Source organism: Schistocerca gregaria, chromosome 1 (assembly GCF_023897955.1).
Source record: "Schistocerca gregaria isolate iqSchGreg1 chromosome 1, iqSchGreg1.2, whole genome shotgun sequence".
Taxonomy (NCBI): Eukaryota; Metazoa; Arthropoda; class Insecta; order Orthoptera; family Acrididae; genus Schistocerca; species Schistocerca gregaria.
Window position 1 is genome coordinate 703,104,477 of NC_064920.1, and position 14,035 is coordinate 703,118,511.

A 14,035-nucleotide genomic window follows, 5' to 3' on the forward strand; every position below is an offset into this window, starting at 1 on the left:
GCCCTGCTGCACATTTTAGACAGCACCGTGCTTCCTCAAATCTATCTTCAAGGTGGTCTATAAAAACTGTGGCTTCATTGCCTGGAAGGTCACTGCATCAGTCCTGCAGCAAACTAGGCACCAAGGCAAATACGGTTCATGAGACCGAGTCGCCCTACGGCCCTCCCAAGGTGTGGACAGGGAGGGGCACGCTCGAGAATCATAGGTTGCAGTATCCAATTCATTTCGTAAGTGCTCTGAGACTGCTGGAGCCGAGTGACCACTAGCTTGAGTTGATTTAACCCGTTTCGTTGTGGGTCATCCTCTCTGAAGCCACCCACTCCAATCAGGGGCTCTCCCCGCAAGTGCCACCTAACCATAGCAAGGGCAACCTGGTGGGATGGCCATTGCCAGGAGTCCTGGTGCCCCAGAAAGGATGGGCACCTACTCCTTGGCATATGTGGGGAGGTCGCAGCAGTGCAATCCCTGTGTTGTGAGGGGGCTACCACCAAGAGGGTACTGGGCAACCCCACCACAATGGACTGACTACCACACTGGATTTCGGGTGCCAAAATGTCCAGAATTATTGGAGGCGTAAAGGATGGTACGGCGCAAGAGACGAGAAGTAGGCAACCTACAAGACTGAGGGGGTCAAGCCCGCCACATGACAATAAGCAGCATGCAAGATCTCAGTGCATGATGGATAAACAAAGAACACCACGTAAGGCGTTGTTCTCCAAATGGCACGCACTATCAACAGAAATTTAGAAAAAGTGGAGATCAAACCCAAGAGGGGACCATCACAGAAAAGCCGAAATGTTGGAGACTCCTTTTAGTCGCCTCTTACGCCAGGCAAGAATACCGCGGGCCTATTCTTACCCGGATCCGCAGGGGGTAGCAACCCAATGGAAATGGTGTATGGTGTAGAATCAGGCACACTCGTTTGCGAGGGTTTTCTGTCTGTGTGTTTTGTGTTAGTAATGATTTATCTGTTGCTGTAAATCATGCTTTACAATACCCACCCCTTTCAAAATTGATACCGACCATCCCATTTACATCACATCTCGTAAAAAGTATCAAATATTCTATACAAAATATAAAAATCTATATGCTACTGTAAAATAATTATTTAGCTCTTCACATTATATTATATTTTATACACATATAAAATACTCTATTCATTTCACTTCATTTCTATAGATCACTTTCTTCCTTATTCTGTGATCCTCGAAAGTGGTAGTCACATCCAGTTTTCTAGGTAATAAGATTATTCGATAGTTTAAGATTTTAGAAATAGATGACAGAATAGTTTAAGGTTTGAAGGGAATTCGGTGTGGGAAAACTATTTTAGAAGAAACACCAAAAACAACTCAGGATCCAACAATCATCACCCCGCCCGTTAACTCAGAATGTCCCTGGAGGATAAATGCCTCCGCCCGGATCCCATGGACGTAATATTAACTTCACTTGAGCACTTGCAGACCAATACTTCTCTTTAAATTTCTTTTGAAAATTTCCCCAAGAGGAAAAGTTCTCAATATTTATGGTTCCCCATTTGGATGCTTCTCCTAGAAGGTAAACCACAGCAAATTCAAACTTTTTAGAGTCCTCCCAATTTTTTGGCAAAGCTTGGTTAGACCTCTTCAATAAATGTGTTGGGTGCACATCTCCATCAGGTTTGAATTTAGGGAATTCTCTCGATAACCCTGAATTCACTACCCATTGCAAATCATTAACTACTTCACTGGTTAACACAACATTGGACGAAGTTACCCGTTTTTCCACTTTGTCCTGGATAAGTTTAAATTCTTCCTACAAGTCATCTATAACCTTTCGGGCATCTGAAAGTTCAGAAGAAACAATAGGCGACATGTTCTCAGATGTTATTTTCTTGGTGACTTCTCGATCTATAACCCCTCCAAACTACTTATATTTACTATATCAGAGTTTGCTACCTTCTCTTGGAAGCTTCTTTCTACATTATTCACTCGCGTACTTACACCTGTAATTTGAGGTTGGATTATTGGCATTAACTTATCTTGCTTTCCAGAACTCTCTTTTAAAGTATTCAATCCCTAATTTACTGTATTAAACTTAATGTTATATACATTTTCAAACTATCCTAACTTTCCATTAATTTCGGATTCGATCATATTACATTTTTCCCCTACATCAAATTCTAATTTTTTTTGTCAAATTCTGAAACTGATCATTCTGTTTGTGACTAAAGTCAGTGAACAGTTGATTTAATGAATATCCAAGGTATTGGTTAATTCCTTCTCTAAGTGTTAATTTCAAATCCTCTACTTTACAATTTAAGGTGTCAAATTCAGTCCTTAAAGCATCTATCCCTTTGCATAGATTACCAAATTCTTTGCTCTGTGAGTCCACTTTGGTATTTAACAAACTTAGATTTGTTGCTTGACTATTCAAGGTGTCACTCTGGTTATTTAGAATTTCACTCTGAGCATTTAAACTAGAATGTATCAAACCTATTTTTTTCCCTTAGAGTTTCATTCTGAGCATTTGACTGATGACTCTAGTCATCTAACTTAGCATTTAAAGTTTTAATTTGATCATTTAATCGACAATTCAGTAAGCTTAATTGTATACTCTGAGCTTTGATTAGATTTACTAATTCAGACCAGTCATGCCCTTCTTTAGTATTTCTCATAGACATGGCCGGTTCTGACGCCTCTCCAATATGCTGAACATGACCCATGATTTTACAAACTTCAGACCTAGTGAGCATTTAAAAATTAACTCTAAGTGTAATAACTACACTAACGAAGTCCATTAAATGGTTTGTATCACTTCTTTCTATGGTACAAAAGTTTTGTTTTGCGCTCACCCGGCATAGAATTCTTACAGCTTGGAAGAGCGGATATGATGGCAGGTCAGGATCGGTGAAAAGCAGCTGGTGCCGGTGGCATCGGTTGTTGGTTTCCACATCTGCGTCCCCACGATGCAAGTGAGAGCTGTATGCTTCCTACACCAGATCATATTAATCAGAGTGATCTTGGCGTATTTCTTCTTAGAGAAACACACTGGAATCTTCTTCACTATTTCTCAATTCAAATTTTTTCTTGTGAATAATTGGTCATGTTCTGATGTCTCAGAGCAAGTTCTTTATCATGTTTGGTTTGGTTGCTATGACAACATACAACATCCACCTTTCTTGTTTTTGGTCTTAAAATTCCTGTTTTTCAAGTCTTTTTCCACCAGTCACCATGTTCTAACATTTTTGATGACTAAAAGTGTGTGAAGTGTATGTGCAAACTCCCCACTTCTCTTACACCAGTTGACTTACTTGGGAATGCGCAGCTGACCTTCTTCTCTAGATAGCTGGCTCCTGGAATCTCTACAAACTTCTTCTCTGAAGAATGATGCTAGTTACAGGAACCTCAAAGACTCTCTCACCTCTTGCGAAATAATTTGGTACTCTAAGAATACTTTTCAATAATATATATAATAATATATATAATAATTATATAATAATAATAATAATAATAATAATAATAATAATAATATATAATATAATAATATATATAATAATATATTTTTCGCATGTGGAAGTTTCTTTCTATTTTATTTTCAATAACTATTGGTATATTTGAGCTTAATAAGACCAAAATTCACATGTCGCACATAAACATTTAATTTCTTTTAAGTAACTCGTATCGTCTCACATTAGAAACAGATTTAAGTCCATTTAGAAAAGAGTTCGCTTAACAACCATGTCTCTACTACAAACATATCGTAAAATATGTCTTGCCTCCAGCAAGTCCAAGATAAAAGTTACTAAAAATCTTTTTTCATTCAATTGTTTTTTCATCACTAACAATAGTAACAGTTACAAAACAGCACAGAATAACACAGAAGTTCCTTGATGCTGCCATGTGCTTTCATTAAAGCTTCCATGGACCAACCAACAAGTACTTGTCAGTGCCATTCAACCGCCACGTCAACCTTTTGCTCAAGACTGATTTCACACCCACCCACACAGACATGTGACGTGCAGCACATATGGTTCCTTTCTCCCACTCACATCTAAAATATCGTGTGTTCGAGACAGTGGAAGGCCGAGTGATTCTAGAATTCACATCGAAATTATTCTTGAAACACTACACTACTAATGACTTTCTTCCAATGTGAACTTAGGAAATTAAATTAATCATTATAACAGCATATTATTCATTTTGCAAAGTTAAATAAATGTAACAAAAAAAAACCTCAAAGATAAAATAAATAACAAATATTCAAAGCTACATCAGTTACTTCAAACAGGACAATGCTGTATTGGTGACCGTTGTTACAAAAAATTCATACCTTACAGCATTGCTGGAACTGGGTCGCTGGGTAGGAAATGAGCTGCCCTCCCTGTTTCGAAGAATAATTGTCGTTTGATGCTGCTGTTGTGTTGGCTGCTTATTTTTTTCTGGCACAGAGTCCCGATCAGGATTTGCCAATATAATAGGTGATCTTCGTATTCCTGGTCCATATTCACGTTTCTCCTATTACAGGGACAACATTGATTCACAAGAATGCACTAATATTTACAAAGAGAAGACATAATTACACATTAAACAAACATTTTTAATGTACGCTTAAAATGTGGAAAGCATACACAAAGTGATTTCCATCAGATACTTCTACAACATAGCTGATTCTATATGGGGTGCACATGAGGTTTGTTTCATTTTTATACACACATTATTTTTTATTAGGCAGCACTACATCCAGTCCTGATAATGACAGCTGTAAGAGACTCTGAAGTATTAATGTGATACACACGGAACTGCTGTCCACAAATAAGAATTTTTAAATCCTAGAGATCAACCAGTGAGGTACTTGCAGTAAAGTGGCAGAATATGGAGCACAGCTAAACAGCATGGAGCTCATTTAATACTAGATACGGAAGACAGACTAAAACTGATAGAAGTAAGCTTTTTTGGTAAATCTGAGCACATATGAACATAATAGGCTAATGCGAAATGGAAGTGGTATATTGTTTCAAGCTGTAGTGAATGTGTTATGGAGTAGTGGTTAGCGTGCTGTGGATCACCAGTTCAAACCTCATCACCAGTAAATATTTGTTATTTAATTTTTATGATTGCCAGACAGTTCCTGAAATTTCTTATGTCGTAACATTTGCATATGTTGGAATATTCTATGTCTGAATAAAAAGCAGCACTCCCCAACCAGGAATTCTGTTCTGGCTGTAAGTTGATGACTTCTGTGCTAAGTTTGGTACTTTACTGAAGACCCTGCTTTCGGATTTGGACTCCATTGTGGTTATGGTGTGACACTGTTTGGTGGATAACTGGGTACTTCAAAATATCTACATCACTGTATCTCCAATTAGACAATATAAAATCCATAACTGACATGGGCAAGAACTGGAACAGAAGTAGTATATCATTCCATTGTTCATCACATTCAGGAGACCAATGAATTTCAAGCCAACAGTAAGTCAGCTGTGCATCAGGCATCCGCCAATATTTTCCAGAGGGGCTGGTCAGGATGTGATGAAATGATTGACACGATATGACTAAGTAACCAAATACAACAGGCAAATGTGTACTGTTACTTAGGTGGCACAGCCCAGCAATGGCTCGAGAAGAATGAAGAGAAGCTCAATGTTGTTGTTGCTGTTGTTGTGGTCTTCAGTCCTGAGACTGGTTTGATGCAGCTCTCCATGCTACTCTATCCTGTGCAAGCTTCTTCATCTCCCAGTACCGATTGCAACCTACATCTTTCTGAATCTGCTTAGTGTATTCATCTCTTGGTCTCCCTCTACGATTTTTACCCTCCATGCTGCCCTCCAGAACTAAATTGGTTATTCCTTGATGCCTCAGAACATGTCCTACCAACCGATCCCTTCTTCTGGTCAAGTTGTGCCACAAACTCCTCTTCTCCCCAATTTTATTCAATACCTCCTCATTAGTTATGTGATCTACCCATCCAGTCTTCAGCATTATTCTGTAGCACCACATTTTGAAAGATTCTATTCTCTTCTTGTCTAAACTATTTATCGTCCACGTTTCACTTCCATACATGGCTAAACTCCATACAAATACTTTCAGAAACAACTTCCTGACACTTAAATCTATACTCAATGTTAACAAATTTCTCTTCTTCAGAAACGCTTTCCTTGCCATTGCCAGTATACGTTTTGTATACCCTCTCTATTTCGACCATCATCAGTTATTTTGCTCCCCAAATACCAAAACTTCTTTACTACTTTAAGTGTTTCATTTGCTAATCTAATTCCCTCAGCATCACCCGACTTAATTCGACTACATTCCATTATCCTTGTTTTGCTTTTGTTGATGTTCATCTCATACCCTCCTTTCAAGACACTGTCCATTCTGTTCAACTGCTCTTCCAAGTTCTTTGCTGTCTCTGACAGAATTACGTCATTGACGAACCTCAAAGTTTTTATTTCTTCTCCATGGATTTTAATTCCTACTCCGAATTTTTCTGTTGTTTCCATTACTGCTTGCTCAATATACAGATTGAATAACATCGGGGATAGGCCACAACCCTGTCTCACTCCCTTCCCAACCACTGCTTCCCTTTCATGCCCCTCGACTCTTTTAACTGCCATCTAGTTTCTGTACAAATTGTAAATAGCCTTTCACTCCCTGTATTTTACCCCTGCCACCTTTAGAATTTGAAAGAGAGTATTTCAGTCAACACTGTCAAAAGCTTTCTCTACACCTATAAAGGCTAGAAACATAGGTTTGCCTTTTCTTAATCTATTTTCTAAGATAAGTTGTAGGGTCAGTATTGCCTCACGTGTTCCAACATTTCGACGGAATCCAAACTGATCTTCCCTGAGGTGGGCTCCTACCAGCTTTTCCATTCGTCTGTAAAGAATTTGAGTTAGTATTTTACAGCTGTGACTTATTAAACTGATAGTTCGGTAATTTTCACATCTGTCAGCACCTGCTTTCTTTGGGATTTGAATTATTTTATTCTTCTTGAAGTGTGAGGGAATTTCGCCTGTCTCATACATCTTGCTCACCAGATGGTAGAGTTTTGTCAGGACTGGCTCTTCCAAGGCTGTCAGTAGCTCTAATGGAATGTTGTCTACTCCCAGGGCCTTGTTTCGACTTAGGTCTTTCAGTGCTCTGTCAAACTCTTCACACAGTATCATATCTCCCATTTCATCTTCATCTACCTCCTCTTCCAGTGCCATAATATTATCCTCAAAAACATCGCCCCTGTATAGACAATGACAGGGACAAATTCCAGGCTGAAATTAAGGAAATATTTGCTGAAAATCTATAGCAAGTCCATTTAGCAGAAAAACAACTGAAGAATAGGGCCCAACATCATGGTGAAATGACACAGTCTATACAGAATGTTTGGGATGTGTGCAACATTGTGAATCTAAATTTGACAGAACCCAATAAAATCTCATATTTGATGAAAGGAGATGAAGAATAATTGTACTAAGCTCTTCTCATAAAGAATGTCACAACAGCAGAGGAATTCATCGACTGGCACTAGTAAAAGGCAATTCAACAGAAAGAGTCAGAAAAAAGAGGTATGATCGAGTCCCAAAATTGGTCTCTGTTGCAGTCATGGAAGAGCACCATGACCTTGCCTCTCCCATGGACTAAGTAGTAAGAGAAGAGGTAGAGCAGTTTATAGCAGCCAGAAATGTAAGAGCAAGAATATGAGATATGTTGTTGTTGTCTTCAGTCCTGAGACTGGTTTGATGCAGCTCTCCATGCTACTCTATCCTGTGCAAGCTGCTTCATCTCCCAGTACCTACTGCAACCTACATCCTTCTGAATCTGCTTAGTGTACTCATCTCTCGGTGTCCCTCTACGATTTTTACCCTCGACGCTGCCCTCCAATGCTAAATTTGTGATCCCTTGATGCCTCAAAACATGTCCTACCAACCGATCCCTTCTTCTAGTCAAGTTGTGCCACAAACTTCTCTTCTCCCCAATCCTATTCAATACCTCCTCATTAGTTACGTGTCCTATCCACCTTATCTTCAGTATTCTTCTGTAGCACCACATTTCGAAAGCTTCTATTCTCTTCTTGTCCAAACTAGTAATCGTCCATGTTTCACTTCCATACATGGCTACACTCCAAACAAATACTTTCAGAAACGACTTCCTGATACATAAATCTATATTCGATGTTAACAAATTTCTCTTCTTCAGAAACGCTTTCCTTGCCATTGCCAGTCTACATTTTATATCCTCTCTACTTCGACCATCATCAGTTATTTTACTTCCTAAATAGCAAAACTCCTTTACTACTTTAAGTGTCTCATTTCCTAATCGAATTCCCTCAGCATCACCCGATTTAATTTGACTACATTCCATTATCCTCGTTTTGCTTTTGTTAATGTTCATCTTATATCCTCCTTTCAAGACACTGTCCATTCCGTTCAACTGCTCTTCCAAGTCCTTTGCCGTCTCTGACAGAATTACAATGTCATCGGCGAACCTCAAAGTTTTTACTTCGTCTCCATGAATTTTAATACCTACTCCAAATTTTTCTTTTGTTTCCTTTACTGCTTGCTCAATATACAGATTGAATAACATCGGGGAGAGGCTACAACCCTGTCTCACTCCTTTCCCAACCACTGCTTCCCTTTCATGCCCCTCGACTCTTATTACTGCCATCTGGTTTCTGTACAAATTATAAATAGCCTTTCGCTCCCTGTATTTTACCCCTGCCACCTTTAGAATTTGAAAAGGAGTATTCCAGTCAACATTGTCAAAAGCTTTCTCTAAGTCTACAAATGCTAGAAACGTAGGTTTGCCTTTTCTTAATCTTTCTTCTAAGATAAGTCGTAAGGTCAGTATTGCCTCACGTGTTCCAACATTTCGACGGAATCCAAACTGATCCTCCCCGAGGTCTGCATCTACCAGTTTTTCCATTCGTCTGTAAAGAATTCGGGTTAGTATTTTGCAGCCGTGGCTTATTAAACTGATAGTTCGGTAATTTTCACATCTGTCAGCACCTGCTTTCTTTGGGATTGGAATTATTATATTCTTCTTGAAGTCTGAGGGTATTTCGCCTGTCTCATACATCTTGCTCACCAGCTGGTAGAGTTTTGTCATGACTGGCTCTCCCAAGGCCGTCAGTAGTTCTAATGGAATGTTGTCTACTCCGGGGGCCTTGTTTCGACTCAGGTCTTTCAGTGCTCTGTCAAACTCTTCACGCAGTATCGTATCTCCCATTTCGTCTTCATCTACATCCTCTTCTATTTCCATAATATTGTCCTCAAGTACATCGCCCTTGTATAAACCTTCTATATACTCCTTCCACCTTTCTGCCTTCCCTTCTTTGCTTAGAACTGGGCTGCCATCTGAGCTCTTGATATTCATACACGTGGTTCTCTTCTCTCCAAAGGTCTCTTTAATTTTCCTGTAGGCAGTATCTATCTTACCCCTAGTGAGATAAGCTTCTACATCCTTACATTTGTCCTCTAGCCATCCCTGTTTAGCCATTTTGCACTTCCTGTCGATCTCATTTTTGAGACGTTTGTATTCCTTTTTGCCTGCTTCATTTACTGCATTTTTATATTTTCTCCTTTCATCAATTAAATTCAATATTTCTTCTGTTACCCAAGGATTTCTAGCAGCCCTCGTCTTTGTACCTACTTTATCCTCTGCTGCCTTCACTACTACATCCCTCAGAGCTACCCATTCTTCTTCTACTGTATTTCTTTCCCCTATTCCTGTCAATTGTTCCCTTATGCTCTCTCTGAAACTCTGTACAACCTCTGGTTCTTTCAGTTTATCCAGGTCCCATCTCCTTAATTTCTCACATTTTTGCAGTTTCTTCAGTTTTAATCTACAGGTCATAACCAATAGATTGTGGTCAGAGTCCACATCTGCCCCTGGAAATGTCTTACAACTTAAAACCTGGTTCCTAAATCTCTGTCTTACCATTATATAATCTATCTGATACCTTTTAGTATCTCCAGGGTTCTTCCATGTATACAACCTTCTTTCATGATTCTTAAACCAAGTGTTAGCTATGATTAAGTTGTGCTCTGTGCAAAATTCTACTAGGCGGCTTCCTCTTTCATTTCTTAGCCCCAATCCATATTCACCTACTATGTTTCCTTCTCTCCCTTTTCCTACACTCGAATTGCAGTCACCCATTACTATTAAATTTTCGTCTCCCTTCACTATCTGAATATGAGATATATGAGATATAGATGCCATGAATGTTGACCCCATATATCAGTAGGTAATGGAGAATGTCAAAGAAGAGGTGCATCAATCTTCAGCACCAATCTCATCCACCAGTTGAATGTGCTATGAAAAATGGACTCTGCCAACTCAAACTTGTGCTAAGCCACCACATGACAATACAGGTTGTGACCAATGCAAGTAAAACCAATACAATACAACCAACTCCTCTGTCAAATGTAATGCACCATCAAAGAGCAGACCTTTGGAGGACTGAGAATGACATTCCAGTTTGTCTCAATTGCGGATGCCCTGGATATGCTGTTTACTGCTTCACAGAAAGACGACGAATGTTCAACAACTATTATGCCCCAAGACTTCAACCATCACAACCGCTCCATTCACACCAGCCAATTGCCGATGATTATATTCAACCTGTGGGATGAAGCCCATTCTTGTACCCTGGATGAGGTCATGCCCCAATCTGCCATAACTGCACCCTGTTATCATGCAAAAGCATCAGCCACTCACCTAGGTGCTGAATTCAGGAAATCTAAGCAGGAGGTGACGCCACCACAGATGATAATCCACCTTGGACAACAGTTAGTAAGCTATCAGGAAATCTCATTGAAATTATCATCAATGGACATCCACACCATGTGCTAGACGACTCAAAGGCTTTCTTTTTTCTAATGTTGAATGCTTATGTATCACCGGCTACAGAAAACTACGCTCCATGATATGAAAGTAAGTATCATGGTAAATGCATCCAACTGACAGGAACATACATTGCAAGGATAATTATCAGTGACAGAATTTTGTCATTTTAACAGACTGTAGTCATAATGTTGCTCTTGGATGGGACTTCTTGGAGGTGTCACAAGCAGTCATAGACTACGGAATTTCAGAGCTCCACATCGATGAAGCTATTCCAATAAAAATATGTAGCAAAGGTTCCGCTAGGCATTTCTTTACCATTGAGGATGACGTTATCTTGCCATCATCAATGAGGCGAGTTACAGCCATCAATCTAGATACGCAGTTAGACTGTGAAGCTTTTGTTGACTGAAAAGAGGTACTCAGTCTCACAAAAAAAGTCTACATACCACCGATAATCGGAAGTATTGCAAAAGGTTTTTTAGACCCTTGTATCACTAGCTGCCATGACCAGCTAAATCTCATCCCTTAAGGTATGTGACCAGGAACAGATGAAGCAGTCCAGGATGGGCAGCTGAGTGCTATCAATGAAGAATTGTGGTCAGCAACCACTACAGACAACACAGTGAAGAAGCTACTATCAAACTGTCAACTGGCTCTGGCTTCACTGAGGTACACTGTTGGCAATTGTTAGCCAATCTTCCCCAATTTTTGGACAGTTTCTAATTTGGAGTGGGGAAAAGACAGACTAAGTGGCAAAACATAAAACACCAAATCAACATGGGGATCATCCACCAACTAGCCCGATTTTGTATAGGATGTCATTGGCTGAACAACACTGAACTCGAGAGGAAGTAAAGAACATGCTGCAAGCTGACATAACTGAAACTTAAGAGAGGACTTGGTTCTTCTCTGTGGTCCTAATGAATAAGGGCAGAAAATGGCATTTCTGCATTAACTACTGACAGCTGAAGAAAAGCATGAAAACAACATATCTATCAACTACCGTGCAATGAAGACAGCCTAAATAGTTTGAAAGGGTATAAATATTTCTCAACTATCAACATGCAGACAGGCTACTGGCAGAGTGAGGTTGGTGCAGCAGGCCGAGAAAGACTGCCTTCCACAACATCTGAAGGACTCTATGAGTTCAAAGTCACTCCATATGGACTATGTAATGCCCCAAGCCACCTTCAAGTGTACAATGGTCAACTTGCTCCAACATTTTAAATGTATTATTGTCTTTGTTATCTTACCGACACTGTCATTTTTTCCAAGACATCTGAAGAATTTTAAGAACTGAATTATGCAATACATAGCTGTAACAGCATATTTTATTAGAGACAATCTATTTTAGTCTAGGATCAGACCATAATTGGTTCCACTGCACCAAAGAAGAATGTGATGATATGTAAATGCACTTTATACATTTGGTATGGTAGAATACTGACATCCTTTTCAGTAATATAATATATAACTCAGTGCTATGTTAAACAGAAAATGTTCTAGAATTGTCAGTTCTAACAATGAAAATTGTTAATAATGATTATTAAAATATGTATCATATGTGAATACATACCTATGTGGGAGGCATAAAAATATTTTTTTAAAAAAGTAAAAAAATTAATTTAAGTTTTAGTTGACACTGCATGTCATGAAAAATCTCATATAAAGATGTGAAATAAATACTAACAAAGAGATAGGGGGGCTGACCAGTACTTACCTCAGCTCAGTACAGCCGATAGATACACAAAAAACAACTGAAAATTTACGTTCCTAGCTTTTGGAATAAATGTTCCTTCATCAGGGAGGAAGGAGGGGAAAGGAGAGAGGGGAAAGAAAGGGAAGAAGGGAAAGTGGATTTAATTACTTCTTCCCTTTCTTTCCCCTCTCTCCTCCCTGATGAAGGAACATTTATTCCGAAAGCTAGGAATGTAAATTTTCGGTTGTTTTTTGTGTATCTATCGGCTGTACTGAGCTGAGGTAAGTACTGGCCAGCCCCCCTATCTCTTTGACTGCATGTCATGACAATGTTATCTGCATGACTAGTACCTCTATTACTTCCTGAGTTAGTTAGAGGTGTGTATGTCTGTTTTTCCATTATTTTATATAGTAATCACAAAATGCAAATAGATTGTAACTGAATTATTAATGCTGATGTTAATAGATGCATTTTGTGTTTGTTATTATGTGTAACATTAGCACCTGTGTGGTACTGAGAGTTGATCTAATTAGTAACTGGCATATCTTGGCAACGCTTCAAATGCTTTGGTGAATAATCATTTAACTACTCTGTTCAGTACATAAGTATACACACATGAATGTCAATGAGGTTAAATGGATATAATGCACACACACACACACACACACACACACACACACACACACACACACACACACACACACACACAAAGCGTGTGCTCGCGCACCCAAACGCAGCTCTCACACACATGACTGCAGCCTTTGGCAGCTGAAGCCACAACTGAGTTGCATATTTGTGTGTCTGTGTATGTATTTTACATAACAGCTGCATACTGTAACAGTACACACTTTGTTATATGTGTTTTTGTTCCTCTTTGGTACAGGGGATCCTATGATGGTCTGGTCCTAGACTGAATAAATTGTCTCTAATAAGATATACAGTCATGTATTGCATTATGCATCTCTTAACATTCATTAAAGCTGTACATCACCTCCATAAAATACAGCTGAAGAACATCTAAGCAGCCTATCTGAAGAACATGTAATCAGCCTGTCAACAATGCTGAAGTGCGTTTAGATTGCAGGGCTTTGTATGAATCCAAAAAAGTGGCCCTTCACCAGGCAACAAATAAAAATCTTGGGGCACCTAGTTAAGGGCAATGGATTTGGTCTCAATCCAGAGAAAATAAAAGCAGTCATCGATTTTCTGACTCCTTGGTTCATTTGATGTGTGTAAAGCTCTCTCTGGAAGTGCTTGTACTACTGCCGATTCATAACGGGCTTCTGTACCAAGGCATGTCCCTTGCAAGAACTACTGCAGAGAGGCACCAAGTTTTCCTGCAACAAGGTGCAAGGAAGTTCATTCCTTGTCCTTAAGGAGGTACTGACATCTTTCCCAGTTCTAGTACTGTGTAATGAGAATGCCGAGACAGAACTTCACATTGACACTAGCAGGTATGGGATAGGTGCAGTTCTAGTATAAATTTAAGAAAGTGCTGAAATGGTGGTAGTTTATGCTTCCC

At 39.3% G+C, this 14,035-nt stretch overlaps 1 protein-coding gene across 1 annotated transcript in view; it reads right to left on the reverse strand.

Annotated features, from left to right (window-relative positions):
• The window catches only part of LOC126365706 (nonsense-mediated mRNA decay factor SMG9), a 105,780-nt gene that overhangs the window by 87,865 nt on the left and 3,880 nt on the right, over positions 1-14,035 (reverse strand). Inside the window, exon 2 of the mRNA XM_050008168.1 lies at positions 4,309-4,493. Within this exon, the coding sequence (XP_049864125.1) occupies positions 4,309-4,493 (185 nt within the window). The remainder of the gene's footprint in view (positions 1-4,308; positions 4,494-14,035) is intronic.